The sequence below is a fragment of the Microcaecilia unicolor genome, chromosome 1 (assembly GCF_901765095.1).
Source record: "Microcaecilia unicolor chromosome 1, aMicUni1.1, whole genome shotgun sequence".
Taxonomy (NCBI): domain Eukaryota; kingdom Metazoa; phylum Chordata; class Amphibia; order Gymnophiona; family Siphonopidae; genus Microcaecilia; species Microcaecilia unicolor.
This window is the reverse complement of record NC_044031.1, coordinates 327,879,333-327,904,781: the sequence shown is the minus strand read 5'-3', so window position 1 is coordinate 327,904,781 and position 25,449 is coordinate 327,879,333. Positions and strand designations below refer to the sequence as shown.

Below are 25,449 nucleotides of genomic sequence, written 5' to 3'. Positions count from 1 at the left end.
TTGAAACTGAAGCGTCCCAGCTCAAAAACGACCAAATGTCCTCCCTACAGCAAATTCTGAAGCCTATGTCATACTGTTTTAATACTGCATTCAAAATAATTAAATAACCTGAAATAAAAATCCTGTAAGTATAGTGAGGATTTTACAATTGCCAAGAAACAAGATCTGCTTTTATTCAAAGAAGCACATTTGTTAAACAGCACTGCAGATCTCATATTTGGCTCTAATTTATAATACAGCAAACTTGCACTAATAGTACATTGTAGTCTGAGAAATATACAAAACTTATTTGACATGGTTTAGCACATTGTAATAGGGCAATAAAAATGATGATGTCCAGAAGTAGCAATTTAGGTGAATTGCAACAGAATATTGAGCAGTACGAATTATTGTGTTCGGTGGTCAACTTAAACATGTCAGTGCAGGAGTACTGTGTGATGCATTAATCATCTGGTAATTTACTGTCTACTTTTAGTTGCTTTTCATTAAGCAGCTATGCTGCTAGAGGACCTCCAGGTCTTTCATTTGTTCCAGTTTAAATGAACTTAAATAGCAAAGACTGATTAAAAGACAGGTATCAGGAGTCCCTAGGGCAAAGTAGAGAATCTATTCTCTGGTAATTATCTGGTTGTTGGTTCTGCTATGGAAGCCTTTATTGGCACGATAAACCTCCTGGTGATTTATAAAAGTTAAATACTCACTAAAACCCCTCCGAAGGGACACCACCTTGTAGGGGTGGAGGGGCTTCTGTGTTTCAATGACTTAGAGGGCTATGCTGAAGGGTTACCCATATCAGACAGGCCTCTGAAGAGAAACCAGACAAAGAGTGTCCCAAACTGGGAGAGTGGTAAGATGGTGACCTGAAGTTCATATGCCTAATGGCCCAGCTGCCCTCTGAAGTTTCGTCTTCTTTACGTAAATTTCCTCTCTGCAATTGCAGTTACCTTAACTGAGAGAAAGGGGACAACCGGCGGTCAGCCGCCGATGGCCAGCGTTTTATCCCTGAGCAGCAAGTGCGGGACCGCTGCATGACGAACTGCCCACAGATGAAAGGGTTGGCGAGTCCTTTGATTAGCACTGGCGAAGGACCTCGAAAAAACAACTCCATTGCTCCCAAATTATTCAACCACCATGTCCAAAGGAGTGGAGGAGTGAGTTAGAGGTATATGCTGAAACGGAGACGTTTACAGCAGAACCCGAATCGGCGAAACCACTCCTAAACACCTATGAGAAATCAACTTGGAGTTTTTGGCTCCCGTGGAGGTTACATTGAATACCATCTGGAAGGCAGTAAATAATTTTGTTTCAGATATAATTTTATTAGAGAGTTACGTGGACAATTCAACTGAACCCTTTGAGAGTAAAAAATTGATATAACAAATGATTCTACATGAGCAAGATGTGGTTATGATTTTGAAAATGATAATAGACCAGAAATTTTGAATAATAAAATGAATATTATTATAATGATTAATATCGAGATTATTGCTTTTCCCAGAGTTCCGGGTATGACTCCTAAAGTTTTCCTCAGAAATAGTTCCTCAAATTATTACTTTAAAAGGAGTGAAGCCTGTGAAAACTGGGATTACTTTAATCAGTGGGATTTGAATTAGAGACTTAAGTATATGTATTGTTAAATAACTTCTGGTTTTTAAAAGAGAAAGAATGTAATCAGATGTATTATTTTTAACTAATATTGTATACTAAGTATATTTTCAATGAAATGATTTGACTATACATCGTATTGGCTTTGAAGAAGCCAACCAGATAATCAATGTGGAATAATGAATTAGACGAGTAATATCTGGGGATAATCAGGTTAATACCACTGGGTTTTTATTCTGTTTACTGTTTAATTGATCTTATCTTGTTTCACTCTCCCCATTTAGTGGTCTAAGGAAGAGAATAGAATTACCTGACTGAAATAATTCCTACATATTACTTTCTCTGTATTTCCAGCAAGTTGTTTTATCGCTTGTAAAAATTTAAATGGTTATAAATAAAAAAAATTTTAAAACTCACTAAAAAATAATGTAAATTTAATTTAAAATATCAGTTAAAAACAGCACTTCCGGCAATCTAGTTGTTAGTAAAGAGAAAATGCCAGCATCAATACAGCTGATATTTCATGCACAATGGCTGTAAAATTTCATGATAACATACTTTTTCAGCACTCACTTTATAAGTCAGATGTCTGCTGAGCATATATGTAAGAGGAAGAGTAATGATATAACACAAGAAAACTGAAGGCAGAGGTTACCGGGAGCTTATTTCTTACATATAACACAGTTGGTAGTTGATAGCTAAAGACAAGCTTTTTTTTTTTTTTTTTCCTAAGAGATTTAACTATATCACAGAATTTACATTTTCACCTAAGTTCGTTCTGAAGACAGCTATCCCTAGGGAGGGGATTCTACTTTTTTTTGTTAATGAGGAATTCAATTTATCTTAAGTAGTCTGCAGTGTACATTTAACTGACCTGAAGCTGACATGCTCTTACCCCTATTACGAACACACACACACTCTTATATATACACTAAGGATGGGCTGTTATTTGCAACAACATGGGAAATGTTAATTACATATTTAATTTAACATGAGCATTTATATTCTGCTCTATCTTTCAGCTCAAGAAGGATTACAGTTATATATACACGTGTTACAACAATAGTATTTCACCTCACTTACCTAACATAGGACCTCTTTTATGAAGCTATGCTAGCGGTTCCCATGCGGCAATACCGACAAAGCCCATTCAAAGTGAATGAGCTTTGTCGAATTACTGCACCGGGGATGGCTAGCACAACTTGATAAAAGAGGCCCATAATGCTTTCCCGAGTTATTTGAAGACACATCTCTTCAATAAGGCCTACAAAGAGAACCCATAGCCTTACAAAACTACCTCATCAACCCACCCAGTTATTAAAATCCACCATCTATACTATCCTGCCCAACACCTTCCTTCTCTCTTCCCTTTCTTAATCTCTGTATATTACTAATTATATCTGATATCCTGGAATGACTATGTCATAACAAAACTTTGTAAGCCACATTGAGCCTGCAAATAGGTGGGGAAATGTGGGATACAAATGCAATAAATAAATAAATTCAGCCAACAGATATTTTCAGATAAGCCAAGTTTTCAATTGTTTTCTAAACATCCTATATGAGATCATTCTAATCTGAGCTGATAGCAAGTTCCATAAAATAGGTCCATAACCTGTAATGATTTTGCATATTATAGTTTGTAAATGAATTGTTGAAACTCCTGATAAAGCTAACCGAATTCCCAATTCTAATCTTAAACTTTATCCTGGAATGCAAACACTCTCAAAATACTAAATATATTCTGATGCTATTCCTTATAAAATGTAAAAAATGAATAATAAAATTTTAACAAATGAAAATAAGCAGAAAAACACAACAGTTTATGATTTTTTGTTTGTCTATCGTACACACTCTGCAAAGAGGGCACACTCTTTTCCTGACAGTGCACGCATGCATGGACCATTCCGCATGTGCAAACCATCATGTATGAGCATGTATGCCCACACTATCAGGAAAAGAGTGCACAATCTTTGCAAATAAGAATAAGTTTAGGGAGAAGATCAAGACAAAGACAACCAAGACAGATGAAATTTTCTAAAAGTCTAAAAAGCTGGAATTCAAGCTAAGTACTGAAGAAAAATTAATTCAGCAAGACTCTGAAACTGAGAGAGACATTTTACATTTATAATAATTACTCATACTTACCTTAAGGAACTGAGGACCTGACAAGAGAAAAAGAAAAGTTAAATTAGTTTAATGACTTATTGATAATACAATTGATTTATAATATTATTAATTAATACTTAACTTGAAAGTAATTCCTATAGGAATAAAAAGAATTGGAATTATTAAGTAAACTTTTAATAGGAATATTTATGCAAGATTTACTAACAGTTATGTGCAATACTTACTTGTAGTTTTTAGTAATCCTATTGATTTCTATAAGAAAGAGAAATACTTTAGAATGCAGAACTGGATCCATAAGAGGTTTTAACTATTTATAATCTTTATTATATTTATGGTTTTAAATGTTTTAACTAGTCATAGAAAATTCATAGTGTAATATAATCATTTAATTGTACTTTAATAAATAACTTATTTATATTCACTAGTGTTTGTTCTTTGAATTTATGTAAACTAAATTGATTCTCTTTACAGAAATCAAATCATACCTTAACAATTTTCATCCGGTAACAACTTTTTAAGGATGATGTTTTCTTATGTTCACTTCGTATTCTATAGCTAAATACAGTTTGGGTCTCGGCTACATAAATGACTACAAATAAAAACATTAATTGAACAAACTGTGTGAAGCTCACAGAGAAGGTGACACTAAACATTGCAACCCTCTCAGACTCCCAGGGTAGTCTATTGGACATCTTTACAATCCTATGACCACCCCCCCAGGCCACCCAAAAGTAAATTCTTGTAGTCTAGTGGACCCCCACCCCTATAATCCCCCCAGGTCTCCAAACTTCTCCTATGCATTTATAAAAGAAGAGGAAGCAGTGATACCTTCTCACTTCTTTCTGCGCACTGCTATCTTCTAAAATGGTGGCAGACTGACCCTGTACAGTGCATCCCAGGATGCACTGCATAGGAGTAAGGCATTGCTCTTTTGGAAGAGGGTAGCATGTGGACAAGAATGAATGGACATTTCTTCTGCCTCTTCTTCAAGGTAGATGAGGGGGTTGATTGGGGGGGGCCTTTTGGATATTCACAAGGGGGTAGGGGGAGGGAGTCCACTAGACTACCAGTTATCTACGTTTGCAAGACTGGGTTATCAACCAGTGGGAGTTCACTAGATTACCAGGGATTTACTTTTTGTGGAGCTTGGAGGATCAGGGCATCAGAGCATGGGAGGACTTTCTGGGGTAAAAAATTAGGAGTCTGATGTTCCCCAGGTGCTATTAATTCTATCCTAGTGCAGCTGCTGCCGAAAAGTGAGCTAATCCTTCTATGCAGTGTTGGGCTAATCTTAAAGTCTTCTGCAGTAGTTCTCTGCATTAGGGTGGAGGAGCTAATAGCCTTCATTTTAATGTGTTTTGTGCTGGTGTTTAATGCAATGGTTTGCTTCTGTATAAAAACTTTTCTGTGTCAGGCACTCAGAATTTTTAGCACAGATTTTGCACTAACTGTGTGCTTCTGTCTGCGCTAGCTTTTTGCATCACCCTCTGATTTAGCTGAGGCTCTTTGTTAGTTTGTTTGCTATACAAACTTGACTACTTGCAAGAAGTTATTCTTCATTTTTAGTTTTTACCTGGGAAGAATAGCCAAGTTAGAGGGGTAATTAATTACTAAGCTTCAAGGGGGCTGTGCTGGGACCACTGCTTTTTAACATATTTATAAATGATCTAGAGATGGGAGTAACTAGTGGGGTAATTAAATTTGCTGATGACAGAAAGTTATTCCAAGTTGTTAAACTGCAAGAGAACTGTGAAAAATTGCAAGAGGACCTTACAAGACCAGGAGACTGGGCATCCAAATGGCAGATGACGTTTAATTTGAGCAAATGCAAAGTGATGCATTAGGAGTCACCGCTCAGGAAAAGGATCTAGGTATCAGTGTGCAGTGACGTCTACCAAAGCAATTAGAATGTTAGGAATGATTAGGAATGGAATGAAAAACAAAAATAAGAATGTTATAATGCCTTTGTGTTGCTCCATGGTGCAACCACACCTCAAATACTGTGTGCAATTCTGGTCATCGCATCTCATAACAGATATAGCGGAATTAGAAAATGTACAGAGAAGGGCGATGAAAATGATACAGGGAATGGGACAACTTCCCTATGAGGAAAGGCTAAAGTAGCTACAGACCTTCAGCTTGGAGATGAGATGGCAATATGATAGAGGCCTATAAAATACTGAGTGGAGTGGAACAGGCAGATATAAATCACTTGTTTACACGTTCCAAAAATACTAGGACTAAGGGGCTCACAATGAAGCTACTAAGTAGTAAATTTAAAACAAACTTCTTCACTCAACATGTAGTTAAACTCTGGAATTTTTTGCTAGAGAAAGTAGTAAAAGTAGTTAGCTTAGCTGGGTTTGAAAAACGTTTGGATAATTTCCTAAAAGAAAAGTCCATAAGCCATTATTAAGTTGAAGTTGGGAAAACCCATTACTTATTTCTTAGATAAGCAGCATAAAATCTGTTTTACTGTTCTGGGATCTTGCCAGGTACTTGTGACCTAGATTGGCTACTGTTGGGAACAGGATACTGGACTTGATTGACCTTCAGTCTGTCCTAGTATGGCAACACATGTTCTTATGTGCATCTGTGTGCATTTATGCACATCCATGCCAAATTTCCACCCAAATACTGTTCTGAAAATACATGTATATCTCGTATTTGCACAGGGATGTAGATATCTATCAGAGAATCTCAACTTTCCTACTTCAAAGGGAATCAGACCCTCATTAAGCAGTGTCTGCGTAATTAGCACTCAACTGTTAATTGCTGCCAAAGACAAAGTGGCTTTTCATTATACTGAATAGCTAGAGAGCTCTGTAATCTCACTTATTTTAAACAAGAATGTGCTTTGGCCTAGTAAACCAAAGATCATCATACATTCTAGTATTCTGTGGAAGAAGAAACAATATACTCCCCCATCCACCTAGAGGATATAAACTCAACAGGCAAAACTCTTATCTAGCTATACCCACACAAATGCCTCCCACCATCAGGTAATCCCTAAAACTACAACTACAACCACAATTAACAGACCACTACTAGTAAATGTCTGGGAAACTACAGATGGGAAAGTCTCACATTGGTGGTAGGAAAAATAATGGAGTTGCTGCTGAAAGAAAGGATAGTTAACTTTCTAGAAGCCGACGGGTTACAAGACCCAAGGCAACATGGCTTTAACCAAAGGAAAATCCTGCCAAACAAATCCTTATTGACTTTTTTGACTGGGTGGCCAAAGAACTGGATGAGGGATGTGCGCTAGATGTAATCTACTTGGACTTCAGCAAAGCCTTTGATACAGTCCCCCACAGAAGATGCGTGAATAAACTGAAAGGGTTGAATTTAAGACCGAAAGTGGTGAACTGGATAAGAAACTGGTTGACCGACAGGTGGCAGAGGATGGTGGTAAATGGAATCCGCTCGGTGGAAAGGAAGGTGAGCAGCGGAGTTCCTCAGGGGTCGGTGCTGGGGCCTATTCTGTTTAATATATTTGTGGGAGATATTGCTGAAGGGTTGGAAGGAAAGGTGTGCCTTTTTGCGGATGACACGAAAATAGCCATTAGAGTGGATACCCTGGAGGGAGTAGAAATGATGAGAAGGGATCTCCGAACGTTAGAAGAATGGTCGAGGGTCTGGCAGTTAAACTTTAATGCCAAGAAGTGTAGAGTGATGCACTTGGGGTGCGGAAACCCAAAAGAGAGATACCGGATAGAAGGGGAGAGATTAGTAAGCTTGGGGTGTTGGTGTCGGAGTATCTGAAGGTGAAGAAACAATGCGACAAGGTGACGGCCATGGCCAGAAGGATGCTAGGCTGCGTAGAGAGGGGCATATCCAGCAGAAGAAAGGAGGTGTTGATGCCCCTCTACAAGTCATTGGTGAGGCCCCACTTGGAGTATTGTGTTCAGTTTTAGAGGCTGTATCTTTCTAAAGATATAAAAAGACTGCAAGTGGTGCAAAGAAAAGCTGCAAAAATGGTATAGGATTTGCGTTGCAAACCATAAGAGGAGAGATTTGCTGACCTGAACATGTATACCTTGGAGGAAAGGAGAAACAAGGGTGACATGATACAGACATTCAAATATTTGAAAGGTATTAATCCGCAAATGAACCTTTTCCGGAAGCGGGAAGGTGGTAGAACTAGTGTACATGAATTGAGGTTGAAGGGGGGCAGACTCAGGACTAATGTCAGGAAGTATTTTTTCACGGAGAGGGTGGTGGATATGTGGAATGCCCTCCCACGGGAGGTGGTGGAGATGAAAACGGTAATGGAATTCAAACATGCGTAGGATAAACACAAAAGAATCCTGTTTAGAAGGAATAGTTCCATGGAATCTTAGCGGAGATTTGGTGGTGATGCCGGTAATTGGGAAACAAAATGGGAGCTGGGCAGAGGTCTATGCCCTGTTCGTGACTGAATAGATAGGGATGGGCTGGAGTGTAAATTTTAAGGGACTTCCATGTTAGCTTCAGAACTTAGTACAAGAACAGTACTTGCAGACTTCTACGATCTGTGCCCTGAGAAAGGCAAGGACAAATCAAACTCGGGTATACACATAAAGTATCACATACCATGTAAAATGAGTTTATCTTGTTGGGCAGACTGGATGGACCGTATAGGTCTTTATCTACTATGTTAAATGCCATAATCAGCCAACCAAAAGTTTCCTATGATCCATGATGTTATCAGTGAATACCACTTAGACATCTTGGGAATAACTGAGATTTGGCTGTATGAAAATGGAGGAGTATCATTGATTGAGCTATGCCCCACAGGATTTACTATCCTGCACCAACCAAGACAAGGGAAGCAGGGTGGAGGGGTAGCAGTCCTGATCCAAGAGACAATCAAACTGCACAGAGTCTCCATCCCCCACCTGTTTGAGATTGCCTCCTAATCCAGCTGGGAGATAAGGAACCAGTGTGGCAGCTCATGGTCTTCAGAGCACTTTGCAAGAACACATCATCTGTACAAGAACTGCTGAATCTGGTAACTGAGTTAACCCTGAGCTACCCCAGGTTACTGATCATGGGAGACTTTAATCATAGGAGACATCACCACTGCTGCCTTCCTTGATACAAAGGCAGCTCTAGGATTCATTCAGGTGATCAAATCTCCAACCCATAAAAAGGGTCATATGCTAGACTTGGTGTTCTGCAAAGGGGTCGACATTTTTGAACACAAGGCTGGTGGCATCGAGATAACACCCCTATCATGGTGTGATCATTTTTCTAATCAAATATTCTATTAAGGACCACATAACACAGATGGCCCAATCAAAATTTGGAAGGAAATCTGAAACACAAGAAATCTGCCTGCTGATAACTTCCTGGAGGTCTTGTCCTACTCCCATTTGGATGGAAATACGATGACAGTGACAGAACATGTTGATATCTGGAATGCATGCTTAGCAATGGCATTAGAAAAAATGGCCCCTCTAAAGAAGGTCCTTTGCTCTACAAACAAATGTTCCCCATGGTTCTTCCTAGAACTATGGGTCCTTAAGCGTCAAGGATGTCAACTTGAAAGAAAATCTCACTTAGATGAAGATAGGCTCAACTGTAAGAAACACAAGGCAATCTAGACTTTAACAACAGTCAAAAAACAGTATTTCTCTCAACATATAGAACAAGCTGCAAATTCAACCAAGCAACTATTTAAAACAGTAAACAGCCTACTGTAAACCCAAAACAGAACCAGCCTTGCAAGTCACAACTAACCAGCAACGATTTTGCCACATACTTTGCAAACAAAATTAAAGGTTTCCATCAAGACCACAGATAGTCCCATCAAAGCTCCCACCACCTAAAGAAGAGAACACTCCCTCTTCCTCACCTTGCACATCCATCTGGGACTCATTCTACCAGGTGACAGATGAAGTTCTTTAAAAAAAATCCTGAAAGGCCTATGGCCTATAACCTGCACTCTTGACCACTGCCTAACAAAGATAGTGCAATGAACAACCCAACCATAGGCCTCATTGAAGAGGCCACAAAAATTATTAACACCTCTCTTGTGGAAGGGCAGCTGTCAACAACACTAAAAAGAGTTGTGGTGCACCCCCTACTGAAAAAGAGCTCACTTGACCAGGACAAGCTTGAAAACTACCAACCAGTCTCTAACATTCCTTTCCTAGGAAAACATATAAAAAAGACAGTCTGCATTCAACTCAATGACTGGCTAGTTGAAAGTAACTAGCTAGACCCATGTCAGTCTGGCGTCAGACCTGGGTATGGAACAAAGACAGTTCTTGTGTCCCTTCTTGATGATCTGCACGTAAATCATTCAGGGGATCTGCCTCGATACTATTGTTGCTGGATTTCTCAGCCACCTGTGACATAATATCATAATATCATCCTTACAAGACTGGCAGAAACAGGTATCAAATCCTATTTGTCAGACAGACAACAATCAGTTCTGTTCAGCAACAGCACATCATTGGCTTGGACACTAAACTGTGGAGTGCTACAGGGATCCATACTGTCTCTGGCTGAGCTACTTCTGTTGAAGAACACAAAATTCTACATCTATGCTGAACCGCAATGCTCAATTTCACTCAAAGGAGCGTGCAGGATGTGAGGGGAAGCGAGATAGAGCAGTGCAGGCAACACAGCGGCACCAGATACTGGCACTGGATGAAGACTTCAGCTGGCGGGGGTTGGGGACCCCCACCAGCCAAGGTATTTGCAGCGGCAAGGCGGCGGGGAGCGGTGGGGAGCAACGGGCCAGCGAGGCAACAGCAGAGGGGGGCATTGAGGCAGCGGGGGGGGGGCACACCAAAATGTGCCCCCTACCTTGGGCTCTGGACCCCTCTCACCATGAGGTCTGACTATGCCCCTGTTCCTGACTTGTGATTTGAGGAGGAGTTCTTACTTCCCAAAGGGAATTTTGATGTCAGATATGTATCCACTTGTGCTAGGGACCCAGAGAAGCTTGGTTTTACTTGGGTTCAGGCAAAGTTTGTTGTGTTTAGCCCATTCTTGAACTGATGTTAGACAGGTAATCGGTTTGTTCAAGGCTGTAGGTAAGTCAGGTGCAATGGGTATGAGTAGCTGCACATCATCCACATAGATGTAGAACTGAGCAGTGGCGTTCCTAGGGGGGCGGTGGGTGTGGTCCACCCCGGGTGCACGCCGCTGGGGGGCTGCCAGGTTACTTCCTGTTCCGGGGCAGAGGGAGCATGGAATGAGCGAAGCCGACAGGCAAGCGGCACCCCGCCAGCAGGTAAAAATGCACCCGGGGGGGTGTCCTTTCGCTGGGGGGAGGTGTCCTTTCGCCGTGGGGGGCGCTGCACCCGGGGGGGAGGGCGCATCGGCGATCCGCCCCGGGTGTCAGCCATCCTAGGAATGCCACTGGAACTGAGTGTCCATTGACCGAATCAGCTCAGCTAGTGGCTTGAGGTAGATATTGAACAGAATAGGTGACAGTATCGATCCCTGTGGTACGCCGCAGGTCAGTGTCTATGGTGGTGATGAGTTGCTGCCAAACATTATGGATTGTTGCCTGTCTGACAGGATCTGAACCAGGCAAGTACTGTTCCATTGATACCTGTTTCTGTCAGTCATGCTAGCATCATATCATGGTCCACAGTGTCAAAAGCTGCTGAGAAATCTAACAGTGCTAACATTGAAGCTAATCCTTTGTCTCGGTTTCTTCCAGTAGATGCTCTCTTTATATACAGGTTTCTCTAATATCATTGGTATTCTACCATAGTAGCTGTCATTTGACAAGGGTTAAGATGACTCCAATGTTCCACAATCCATAATTTAACAGTTCTGGTGGGGTAAACCACATATAATTTCTTGGAAGATAACAAATTATTGGCTAAATTCTTGCCTCTTTTAAAAGCAACACACAGACCATTTTGGAACACTTGCTGTAACTGCAGTACAGCCAACCAAGGATTTATCTCCCTCTCCCTCTCTCTGGCCACCCAAAATTCATCCTCTCTACCTCCCTCTCTGCAGTTCTCTCTCCTTTTCCTTTCCCCCAGCCACCCAAGATTCTCCCTCTCTAACTCCACCTCCTCTGCGATTCTCTCTTAATTCCCATGCTATCCAGCTGCCTGCCCAAGGTTCTCTTTTAATTCCCTCACTCCCCCGCACACATGGTCTGGCATATCTCCCCCCCCCCCCCTTCCATATCCGCTCCCCTTGCCTTCTCAAATGGTTTACCTTTTTTTTTTTTTTTTTTTTGCAGCATTCACTAAGTCTTCAGCCCTGCAGCAGCAGCAGCCATACTGAAAAGCTGCTTGTGCCTGCATTGGCCCTTTCCCTCTGACTCGTCCCGAATAGGAAGTTGTATTCATGCAAATAGATCTCATACATATTCATTGTGGAAATCCTGAAAACCAGACTGGTTTGTGGGCCCCAAGTACTAGATTTGAGGACCACTGATATTATACAGTATACAGAATATGCATGCATAACCTTACATGCATTTCAGTAGGCAATTTCGTAAAAGCCCTTATCCATGAGTAAAGGCAAAGTTTGATCTATGGAAGTATTGTACTTCTGAAAATTACTCTCTTTCTCTGTCTCTTCTATGTGTGCATCTGGTATGTGCTATACAAATGATTAGTAATAATAACAACTTAAAATGCATGGATTAAAAGTCATGATGAATAATAGACTGAGGTATTGTTATTTCAGGGAGTGACAAATTCAACAGGAAGTCATAATATCTGGGAGTGGTAATTAAAGAAAGGAACAATGTTCTCTCTAATCTGGACACGTACGTGTCTGCAGAAAAGAAAACAAATACCATATACCAGGACTGATGAGCTAATAAATTCTCAGTGTTTGTCAATGTTTTATTCCAAGATGATACATCCAAAAAAGGTGTTCTATGTGTTTTAGTGTTCCTGTTGGAGGGAACATTGCTTAATAGCTATGGTCTCAGAAAGTGTTAGGTTCTTTTGGAAAATGATGTTTGAGTATCTGATGGGTTGGGGGGAGGGCAAGACGGAATCCTGGGCACCCCTGCACTGTTGCTAGTCCTGGTGCAAAAATGTTTGCTCTAACCCCTATTGGTCTTCTTGCAGTACTACTGCAAGGAGTCAAGTGCCAAATAAGCCGCCAGACAATAGTCAAATTTACATGTGAAAAAAAATGATTATTGTGAAGGACAATACACCAGAGCTAAGGGGCTTGTTTACCACACTGCAATAAGCTTGTGCACTGACCATTTTGCACCTGGCCTGGTAAGTGAGGTTTGCTTCAGAAGCATAGTCAGGTTGAAGCATCGGGGGGAGCGGAGAGCAGACTATCGATGGCAGTCCATGCTCCTATTTTACACGCGGCAGATCACGTCAAAAATAGGTGCTGGCGCTGTCAGAAGCCCATTTAGGGAAATGGTTTCTCCCCTGGCAACCCACCTAGCTACGCCTCTAGTTTGCTTCTGCTCCACTACTAATCCACCAAGGACACCCAAGTAAGTTCCAGGGTATCAGGGGTGTAGGGAATTTAGGTGCCAAATTAACATACAGTAAATGCAAAGCTTGTGTGGTAACTGTTGGGGGCATGCTCAGCATCTATCCTGCAGTTATCTCAAAGGGCAAAAGCTTACTACACACTAAACAGGATAAGGTTGCCGAGATCCAAGATGGCCACTTAGAGCGAACGTGTGGAAGCAGTGCTCTCAGCGAGTTTAGTCCTAGCTTTTCGCTATGCCTAAGCGAAGGGGCAAATCGGCCAGCATTGTGTCCTCTGGCCGACAAGCAGTCCCGGTGACCGGACCTATGGACTTATTCGTTCAGAACTTGCAAGGAAGCGGGTCTGTGAGTGGCACCTTGGCGTCGGCTGGTGCAGTTGGAGGCCTAGAGCCAACGCCAGTGTTTGAGACAACATTGAGTCCAGACCAGAGGACACCGCCCCCGCAGCCGCAGCGAGTACCCCCTTGATGGCGTCTACCACAGAGAAGTTGGATAGACTCAAGGCACGGGAACAGCAAGGGGTAGGCTCGGAGAGACCCACAGAGGAGGAAGTTGGAACCGCTGCGAGACAAACAACTATATCAGCGGGGGAGCTCCTGGTTACGGGAAGTGAGATAAGTACTTCTTTGAACACTAATCTACCTATGTAAATGTTTGCTTCTTTAGAAAAAACATCTGAAGTGACTCTTGAAACATTATGGGCCTTGATTGCTTCTTTTGGTAAGGCTTTATGCCCCCAAATAAATCAATTAGAACTAAAAACTCAAACATTAACCGAAGATATGATAAAAATGAAGAATGAAGTCAAATTATTAGATGAGAAAATACAGAATTTCGATCAAAAAGAAAAACAAACTCATGATATTCAAGCGACAACGGTTAAAGATTTGATGAACTTGCGCAGGAAAATTGAAGTGCTAGAAAATAATCAGAGAATCAATAACCTCAGGTTTATTAATTTTCCAAGAATTAAAACAATGTCACCAAAAGAAATGTTATTGAAATACATAAAAGATATACTTCAAGTTCCTGAAGATGCAATTCCTCCGTTTCTACAAGTGTATTATTTACCGGTGAAAGCACCAGGTGAACAAGAGATCTCAGAATCCCCCATAGATGTGTCAGTATTACTAGAGACTTCGGACTCTGAAAAAGTTATTTCCTCTACTTTGATTGCTACGGTGGTATTGGCACCTGATAAGGGGTGGATAATGAGACTTTTCTTTAAAAATAGAAACAAAAAATTTTGGGGATTAAAAATAAGAATATTTCCAGACGTGACAAGAGAGACCCAAAAGAGAAGACGTCAGTTTATTCTAAGTAGACCTGGAGTACAACAGCTGGATGCATCTTTCTTTTTGCATTACCCATGCAAATGCATAGTTAGATTTCAATCTGTTAAATATGCATTTTTTGAGCCTAAACATCTCACTGAGTTCTTAACCAAAAGAACTGAAAGAGAAACCCAACAGTCCTGAAAGAGAAAATGTTCCTTGTAGCTCCACAACTTTCGCTCTTTTTTTTCCTTTTTATTATTATTATTTGAGTTTTAATCCTCCAAGTTTGTAAATCTTGAATCTTATTTGTGGACTTTAGCGGTTTAAATATAAATGGGGGAATGAAACTGATTGTTTTGTATTCAACCCTTTCTTATGTTTCTAATTTTTCTTTAAATGATTTAGTATTTAACCACTTTCTATACAAGCGTGTTAGCTTGGATTGTAACTTTAAAAATTATAAATAAACATAAAAAAAAACAAAACAGGATAATTCTTTAAAGTGGATGCTAATTTTCATGCACTGATTACAATTGCAAATGCTGAAATCAACTTTTACAATAAAAAAGATTTTAAAAACTTAAAATCTGCTTAAGTGCTATTCTATAAAATATGCACATATGTTACATAATGTAAATTTACAGGTAGGTGTATATGAACATACATAAGAACATGAGTAGCCATACTGTGTCAGACCAATGGCCCATCTAGCCCAGTATCCTGTTTCCAACAGTGGCCAAGCCAGATCACAAGTACCTAGCAGAAACCCAAATCATGGCAATATTCAATGCTGTCAATCCTAGGGCAAGCAGTTGCTTCCCCATATTTGTCTCAATAGCAGCCTATGAACGTTTCCTCCAGGAACTTGTCCAAACCTTTTTTAAACCCAGTTACACTAACCACTGTTACTATCAGTGGCGTAGCCACAGGTGGGCCTAAACATCTCAGGCCCTCCCAACATTTAGTGGTAGCTGGAGGGGATCTCAAGCTCTGCCAGCTGAAGTCTTCCCCCTGAAGGTAAGAAAAATGCTAGTCTCCACGCCACGCCACGCCTGCTGCAGACTGCCAAGGTGGAAAGAAGCGTTTTCTCACCAGCCGAGATATTTTTTTTGGTTGGGGGGGGGGGAGAACACTTGGTGCCCACCCAGTTCTTGCCTAGGCCCACCCAAAATCTATTTTCTGGCTACACCCCTGTGGAGGAGATGGGAGTGTAGAAACCACTGGACCTGTATTTGTGGTAAAGCCTAAACTTGTAACATTAGATACTTTTTGGGAAGCATTTGCCAAATTTGAAGTCTCTATTTTAAATGTTTGCCTCTCTTACTACTTTAGAACAGATTTCTTTATCAGACTTCCAGAATTTGGAGCAAAGGGTTTCCAATTTGGAGACTAATACACCTTTAATAAAAACTTCTGTTAAGTCACTGAGGCGGTCTTTTACAAAGCCACACTAGTATTTTTAGCTCACGGTAAAATTCAGTTGGCAGTAAATGCTGAAACGCCCATAGCATTTACCACCATCTGATTTTTACTGTGATCTAAAAATGCTAGAGCATCTTTGTAAAAGACATCCTGACTCAGCAACAATTTGTGGTGATTAAACATTCTGCTGCTTTACATCGTAAATAAGAGAATTTGGAGAATGTTATTCATTCATCTTAAAGATTTGTTTAATAAATCCTTGGAGAAAGGGGAGGTTCCATAGGATTGGAGAAGAGCAGATGTGGCCCCTCTTCACAAAAGTGGTGACAGAGAAGAAGCTGGAAACTACAGGTCAGTAAGCCATACTTCGGTTATTGGAAAAGTAATGGAAGCGATGCTGAAGCAAAGGATAGTGAATTTCCTGTATCCAATAGGTTGTAAGATCCAAGACAACATGATTTTACCAAAGATAAATTGTGCCAAATGAATCTCATTGAATTCTTTGACTGGGTGACCAGAGAGTTGGATCGAGGACGTTCACTAGATGTAATCTACTTGGATTTCAGCAAAGCCTTTGAGATGGTTCCTCATAGGAGGCTCTTAAATAAACTTGACAGGCTGAAGTTAGGACAGAAAGTGGTGACCTGGATTAGGAACTAGTTGACAGACAGATGCCAGAGGGTGGTAGTTAATGGAATTCACTTGGAAGAAAGAAAGGTGAGTAGTGGAGTGCCTCAAGGATTGGTGCTCAGGCCAATTCTGTTCAATATATTCAATATTAAATGTTGGGGTTTTGCCAGATTCTTGGGGCCTGGATTGGCCGCTGTCAGAGACAGATTGCTGGGCTTGATGGACCTTTGGTCTTTTACCAGCGTGGCAGTACTTATGTACTTATGAGCGACATTGCTGAAGGGTTAGAAGGTAAAGTTTGCCTTTTTATGAATGATACCAAAATTTGTAACAGAGAAAACATCCCAGACATCGTGGAAAACATTAAAAATTATCTGCAAAAGTTAGAAGAATGGTCTAATGTTTGACAATTAAAATTCAGTGCAAAGAAGTGCAGAGTGATGCACTTAGGGAGTAGAAATCCAAGGGAGACATATGTGTTAGGTGGTGAGAGGCTGATATGCACAGACAGGGAAAGGGATCTTGGTGTGATAGTATCTGAGGATCTGAAGGCAACAAAACAGTGTGACAAGGTGGTGGCAGTAGCCAGAAGGATACTAGGTTGTATAGAGAGAGGAATAACCAGCAGAAGAAAGGAGGTTTCGATGCCCCTGTACAAGTCTTTGGTGAGGCCCCACCTGGAGTATTGTGTTCAGTTTTCGAGGCTGTATTTTGCTAAAGATGTAAAAAGACTTGAAGCGGTCCAGTGTAACATGATAAAAATTATATGAGAATTGTATCAAAAGACATATGAGAAGAAACTGGAAGACCTGAATATGTATACCCTAGAGGAGAGGAGAGACAGAGGAAGTATGATACAGATGTTTAAATACTTGAAAAGTATAAATATAGAAACAGTTATTTTCCAGAGAAGGGAAAATGGTAAAACTAGAGGACATGAGGTTGTGGGGTGGTAGACTTAGGAGTAATGTCAGAATATTCTTTTTCATGAAGAGGGTGGTTGATTCCTTGAATGGCATCCTGAGGGAGGTGGTGGGAAAAAAACTGTGGCGCAATTCAAAATGGCGTGGGATGAACACAGAAGATCTCTAATTAGAAAATTAATGGTATAAAAAGACAAAACTTAAAATGTTGCATAAGGGTTTGCATGTCAAGTGGCGCTTAGATGGGAACTTTGACTATATCAACTAAGACTGGTGCTGGGCTTGCTTGTACAGTCTGAGTTCCACATATAGCAATCCGGTTTAGGATGGGATGGAGAGATCTTCAACGGAAACTCCAGTAACTTGGAATGTGAGTACAGTGCTGGGCAGACTTCTACAGTCTGTGTCCTGGAAGTGACAGGATGGATTTGGATAGGATTTGATGGCAACTCCAGTAGTTGGAACATAAGGTCAGAGCCGGGCAGACTTCTATAGTCTATGTCCCAGAAACAATAAAGACCATGATCAAGTATATAATATCACGTTCATTTTTTATTTAATCTAGAATTGATAATGAATGTGACTGTTGAATGGACCATTCAGGTCTTATCTGCTGTCACTTACTATGATACTATCAGGCTTATTTTCGAAAGAGAAGGACACCCATCTTTCAACACAAATCGCAAGATGGTCATCCTTCTCACAGAGTCGCCCAAATCGGTATAATGGAAAGCCAATTTTGGGCGTCCCCAACTGCTTTCCGTCACGGGGATGACCAAGTCCTGGGGGCGTGTTGGAGGCTTAGCAAAGGTGGGACTTGGGCATGCCTAAAACATGGGCATCCTTGACCCATAATGGAAAAAAAAGGGCATCCCTGATGAACCATTGGATGACTTTACCTGGCTTAAAACATGTAAAACTAGGTTGCAAATCTGTTGAAAAAAGCTTATTAAATTCAATATATACATTGTTTATTAAATAAATAATTAAAAAGCACTAAAAATGAATCCAAAAGGAGAAGGATAAACACAAGTAAAAACAGCATAAATAATAAAATCATCACATAAATAATAAATACATAGGGGGTCTCTTACAAAGCCTTGCTAGCGTTATTAGCTCACTGTACAAAAATAAGCTGGCGGTAAACACTGAGACACCCATTATATTCCTATGGGAATCTCAGAGTTTACTGCCAGTTGATTTTTACTGCAAGCTAAAAACACTAGTGTGGCTTTGTAAAAGGTTCCCATAGTGATTAGAGAATAAGGATAATCGGGCAATGATTATATATATAGTAACAAAGCCAATATCCTTGTGTTTGTTCCTCTACAGGACTTGGCGAATGCCTTCATGGTACTATGTAAGCCACTATGAGCCTGTAATCAGTGGGAAAATGTGGGATATAAATGAGGAGTGGCCTAGTGGTTAGGGTGATAGACTTTGGTCCTGAGGAACTGAGTTCAATTCCCGGCACAGGCAGCTCCTTGTGATCCTGGGCAAGTCACTTAACCCTCCATTGCTCCATGTAAGCTGCATTGAGCCTGCCATGAGTGGGAAAGTGTGTGGTACAAATGTAACAATAATAAATAAATATAGATTTAGTGGAGGGAAATCTTGCTTCACCAATCTATTACATTTCTTTGAAGGGGTGAACAAACATGTGGATAAAGCTGAGCCAGTCGAGATTGAATATCTGGATTTTCAAAAGGCATTTGACAAAGTACCTCATGAAAAACTCCAGAGGAAATTGGAGAGTTATGGGATAGGAAGTAGTGTTCTATTGATGATTAAAAACTGGTTAAAAGAGAGAAAATAGAGACTATTTATTTATTTGTTGCATTTGTATTCCACATTTTCCCACCTATTTACAGGCTCGATGTGGCTTACGTGAAGGGGCATAATCGAACGTCGCCGGCCAAATACATCGCCGGCGATCTATGTTGGCGGCGGCGCTACAGCTGGCCGGAACCGTATTATCGAAAAAGATGGCCGGCCATCTTTTTTTTTCGATAATACGGTTTAGCCCAGCCAAATGCCTTGGATTTCGCTGGGTTGGAGATGGCCGGGTTTGTTTTTCAGCGGTAATGGTATGGAAAAAAATGCCAGCCATCTCCAACCCAGCGAAATCCAAGGCATTGGGTCGTGGGAGGAGCCAGCATTTGTAGCGCACTGGTCCCCCTGCCAGGACACCAACTGGGCACCCTAGGGGTCAGTGCGATGGACTTCAGAAAAAGCTCCCACATGCATAGCTCCCTTACTTTGGGTGCTGAGCCCCCCAACCCCCCCACCCCCAAAACCTACTACCCACAAATGTACACCACTACCGTAGCTCTTAGGGGTGAAGGGGGCAACTACATGTGGGTACAGTGGGTTGTGGAGGGCTCCCATTTACCAGCACAAGTATTACAGGTAGGGGGATGGGCCTGGGTCCGCCTGCCTGAAGTGCACTGCGGTACCCACTAAAAGTGCTCCAGGGACCTGCATACACGCAGGCCTCTAGGACTTGTTGCTGCTGTATAACCTTGGCACACCAGTTGACACCTGAAGACTAATCTCTTTGAAAAAGTCCTTTATTTGAATAAGCACGTTTACTCACAGTTAACTGCAGATCAGAGGTTGTGCCCCACTGGCAAAGAGTCTCCCTGGTACTGAGATGAGCAGTAGGTCAGAGCTGGCAGAATGGTGTACAATGCCCTCTTTCAGCCACATTCAAGGTAATAACTAAGTTCTCTAACGTGGGTAACACATGAAAGGGATCTAAAAGTGGCTGACAAAAATGGCCACTACCTCATGGACTACCGGAAACAAAACTGGACACGTACTGTGACCCAGTTAGCAGGGGGAAAATCACCATGGGAGTAGAGCCCACTACCCTACACCCACCACAATGCATTGCTGATGTGACTCTGCAGTGCACCTAACAGAAAAGGTGTCACATTCACCCGAGAGCCACATCACAACTAGGGAAAGGCTGTCAGAGGATAGAACACATTCTGCTGTCATAGAGGTGGGTATGGCATTTGAGGCTGGCATACAGGCTGGCAAAAAAAGGTTTTTAGTTTTATTGTTTTAGTGTGGGAGGGGGTTGGTGACCACTGGGGGAGTACGGGGAGGTCATCCCCGATTCCTTCCGGTGGTCATCTGGTCAGTTGGGTCACCTTTTTGAGGCTTGGTCGTGAATATAAAAGGACCAAGTAAAGCCGGTGAAATACTGCTTAATGCCGCTTTTTTTTTTCCATTATCCGCGAAAGGTGGTCATCTAGTAGCCACGCCCATGTCCGCCCATGTCCCGCCTTTGCTTCTCTGTGACACGCCCCCTTGAACTTTCGCCGGCGAGGCGACTAGAAAGTGGTGATGCTGTCAAAAAAGTGGCTTTCGATTATACCGATTTGGCCGCATTTGCGAGATCGCTGGCCATCTCCCGATTTACGTCAGAAGATGGCCAGCGATCACTTTCGAAAATAAGCTGGATAGTACCATGAAGGCGTTCGCCAAGTCCGGTAGAGGAACAAATACAAGGTGATGTCCTTCTATGTTAAATTGAACAGCGCTGCGTAACCCTAGTAGCGCTTTAGAAATGTCAAGTAGTAGTAGTAGTGATGTTGTGGTCACAAGGTAGATATGTTTCAGGTACAATTAGGGTCGAAGATAAGGAAGGTTATAAAGAGTCTGGTACGAACTTTGGTGTTGCTGTGTTGCAGAGTTTGGGCCTTTATGTTGGTTCGGTGAGGTATGCCTTATAGAACAAGTTGGTTTTTAGTGATTTCCTGAAGTTTAGATGGTTGTAGATTGTTTTCATTCACATTTGATATTATCAGTGTGAAGGCTTCGCTATCCAGAATTCACAGGGTTCAAGCTGTGAATTCTGGATAGCGAAGCCTTCACACTGATAATATCAAATGTGAATGCGGAGCTCTGAAGTTTTTTCCTCTGCCATCATAACGCATTATAACTGCACGAAGGAGAATTCAGCTTGCTTTATTAGTATTTTGAATTGTATTCTACAGTAAGCACCAAGTGAATATATCATTTAAAAGCAAAATATGGGATGGATTGTATTATTGGCCAATATTTTTTAATTATTTGAATGATATCATGGGACAAGTGGTCACAATACAGCAGCTATAATGGAGCTGGCAATAATTGCTTTGAAAGAAAATTACTTTTATTTTGAAGGTTATTTTTATATGCAGATCAAGTGTAAAGTTAAATATATATTTTTTTAAATCCCGTGCAGTTAGCATTTATCTCTGGTTGAGGGTTGTAGAGGGTCGGGGTAGAACATCATCTCCTTGTATGTAACCTGCATAGTTAGAATCCTCTTATAGAATGACTATTGGTCTGAATCTCATATGTAGTTGTTCATTTTTCTTCTTTTTTATTATTTATTTGATTTATTCTTCTTTTCTGTACAAGCTATTATACTTGGTTAGAAATTTGCAAAATTAATTAAAAAGAAAAAACATTGTCCTCCAAATGGGCCACCTATAGGTTCACAATGGAAAGGGCCATTGTGGTATCCATTGTCGTGCGTTGGATATGAAACGTTTTTGAAAAATAAAAGAAATTCTCTTGTACTCGCAGTAACCTCAACTATAAATTCAGTTGGGATTCTCTTGCAAAAGCCTCTTACATTTCTAATCTCAATGGCTTCTTTTTGAGGAATATTTGTATAGAGTGATTTTCTCCATAGTTACTAGTAAGATTTCTTCATGTACAGTGACATTTGACATTTTCCAAAATATTATTGATATGTGTAGAATCTTTAGTATATAAAGAGATCTTGGGAATCAATTATCTTAAGCCTTTATCTACAAATATGGACAATGGCTATAGAAAGGAGCCTATAGCTGAGACAATTAGTCTGCCTGTGGGTAAGCAGAGAGATTTATGTATCATTGAAAGAATGTATATATTTGGTGTAACTGGACTGGAGATATGCAAAAGTTAAGTTTCATTCCATGCAAGAAAACCTACTGTTTCTGCTAATTTAAGTAGTGATTCTATAGGATGTTTTTTTTACAACCCCTAGAGGTAAGATTGGATTTAAGTGCTTCATAGAAGGTGTTGTCATTACACTGTCTTTTAATCTCATTAATGTAATCACTATTGTAACTTCTCTTTATCAGCCTATTTTATTCTGATTGAAGTATCATTTTTTAAATTTTTTAAATTACATTCTTCTCTTGTTAAGTTATAGAAAGTTTATTTCTTTTTTTTTTTTTCAAGTGCACAGACATCCGTTAAGACTAAACTTTCATATATGTGGATAAAGGGATTAGTTGCACCAGGTAGGTTTCACTTCCTTTCCCTGATTTGACATATCAGTGTTAGAAAAATAATCGATTATTTTCAACTTCCTTGCAAATTTTAAAAAGTTCCAATCAGGTGCAAAAGCATTGTAGGTAGTTGTTAGCACCAGAGACAAACCTTCCCTTAAAATAGAGTTCTCTTATTTAGTCAGTGTTCCATCTAAAATATTAAGGCCCCCTTTTACTAAGGCTTACTAATGTTTTTAGCTCACTCTAAAATTGTAGGTACGCTAAACGCTAGAGACACCAATACATTCCTATGGACGTGGTGTCTCTAACGTTTAACATGCCTACAATTTTAGCACGCACTAAAAACATGAGCGTGCCTTAGTAAAATGGGACCTAAATACTGTACCTAGAGGACATCCTGCTCCTGATCCAGTTCTTGCATGTTGGTTTGCTTTATGTTCCATACAAAAATCTTCTCTCCCACTCCTTCCCTCTTCTTCTCCCTCTCTGTCTGAAGGTGAGGCAATTGTGCTGGACTATTTCTTTACAGTATGGGGTGACTGTATTTGAGCTCTTTCTCCACATCCTACCTAACTGAAAAACCTGTTGTGACAAGTTGCGTTTGGGTGGTGTAGTGTAGAGAGATGCAGAGAAATCATAAAATTCATCTAAATCACTCCTACATCTTTTATTCCTTCTTTCAGATGTAGGGCTTAAAATGTTATCCTTTTTTGTCAGTTTTGCTATGATGTTATTCATGGGACACTCCCATTGTCTGTCATTTTTAAACCCATTATTCTTTTTATGCCAAGGATATACTGTGGAATGCCTATGATCAGTTTCATCATGTTTGAAGTTTTCAAACTTGATCTTTTTAACTTCCTTCTTACAATGCTCTAGTTGTTTATTATAGTAATCAAGTAAAATATCAAAACAAGAATCATGTTCCTTAAGAAACTGTAATTCACTATCAAGGTCCTCTTTAACCTTTTCTGTTTTTTTGGTGGATGTTTGAAGAAGAATCATAAGGTGAAGGGAGCATTTATTTAAAATTGTTTCCCATTTCATCATGAAGTCCTTGTCTTCAGTAAACATCCTAGATTCTTTAGTGTATAGTATTCTAGAAGCATGGGGACATGAAAGTCTATACAGACCATCCTTTTGCTGAGTTTTATTGCTTCTTCCTAATGTGCTAAATGGTCTCCTTATCAAGCAACTGAAAAGTCTGTAATAGAGAAATCCAGTGATCTCCATTAGGAGTAGAAACTGCACTTCTCCCTTAATAACCAGTGGGTGAATAATGAGAAAAGAAAAAAGTGCATCAATCTGAATTCTTAATGGCAAAATCCTCAAGATCAAATCACCCTATAAAGGACAGTGAAGGGCTTTCATGTATCCGATGTGTTCATAGTTAGGAAGTACCTTAACAAAGTGCTGGCTCTGTATACAGGCGCCATGACTCCAACTCACTTGTATACCATTTTGTGCTCCAACATTCAAGGTGTGTTGTCACCTCCTATAAAAGAAGTTCCAGGAGACCCGAATGGTACATCTTGAGATGTAAGCCACTGCTGAGTAGCCAGGGCTCTTTCAAACACATGTGGTAGTCTGTTTTACCATACTCTGAGACCTGCTGAATATATTAACACAAAATGCTGATTCTGCTCAGCTTACTGTGTGCAAATCCCAGCAAACGCCCAGTATTGCATCATAGTGCATGCCGAGTAGTCTTGAAAAATGAGTTTCTTTTTACCATCATATTCATGATAAGTTTGCAGAATCATGGCTTTGTATGCATGATTCAAGATTTTTGTAATAACAACTTGTGGCCTATCAAGTTAGTTTTGTTACCAAAACTGTGAGCTCTTTCCACTCAAAGCTTACCCAGATGATTTCCATAGAGCAAGGCCTGAGGGATCCATTTTTCTAAAACTCCAATGAGTTCTTGATCCGCAATCAATTAGAGATTGCTCCATCCAGAGCGATTTTCCCAAATCATCCAATTTTTGCTCACACTTCTCCTTTTGTTTTTGGATTGTTGCAAAATCAGCTTTAAGTTGATGCAGGTCATCCTCCAAGTCTGATACTCTCTTCTCATCTTCTCTAACCTTACCTGATTGCTCTGCCAGATTTTGATAAAATGTGTTATATTGTTCCAAAAGCTCGCAAATTTATCCTTTAGTGCCAGAGCAACTGCAACTGTGAGTTGATCCAGCTGCTCCTCTGTAAAAGTATGTCCAGCATTGGCTTTGTCTGCCATCTTTCCATCCCACAATTTTATGTTTGTATTTTTTTGAGTCTTCGTTGTCATCTCTGCCCCAATTTTTGAATATTTTTATCCATAAAAAATATAGCTTTCCAGTGATATCAAGAGGGCATTGATACATGTAGATAATAGGACAGCTGGAGAGAGATGTTTGGGGATGCTTGCAGAACCCCAGGAAACACAGCCTCCTGGGCCAAGTCCTTCACATGATTCTGTTTTTTTTAATAATTTATTTTAAATACATTTTAACATTGAATAATTCTTGACCAGAAAGTAGAAAGAAATAAAGAATTATAACGAAGTTGTATAGATAATTGGATTTTCCTTTCTTATCTGTTCTCTTCGTTATATATACAGTAAGTTTCAGGAGAGGTAGGATGTTGAAATGTGTATGTGAAGAATGGATACATATGGAGCAGCAACCTACACTGTGTTATAGACCTTAACAATGGACAGTAAGGAGGAATGAATTATTAGGGAGGTTCCCAGTATTTTCCT

General features: G+C 40.4%; 1 protein-coding gene across 1 annotated transcript in view; it reads right to left on the bottom strand.

Annotated features, from left to right (window-relative positions):
* LOC115478130 (serpin B10-like) overlaps positions 1–24,945 on the bottom strand; it is a 65,424-nt gene extending 40,479 nt beyond the window's left edge. The window contains exons 1-3 of the mRNA XM_030215412.1: positions 24,799–24,945; positions 3,960–3,987; positions 3,754–3,770 (exon numbers count right to left, since the gene is read on the bottom strand). Of these exons, the coding sequence (XP_030071272.1) occupies positions 3,754–3,770; positions 3,960–3,987; positions 24,799–24,945 (192 nt within the window). The remainder of the gene's footprint in view (positions 1–3,753; positions 3,771–3,959; positions 3,988–24,798) is intronic.
* Positions 24,946–25,449: the final 504 nt, after the last annotated feature.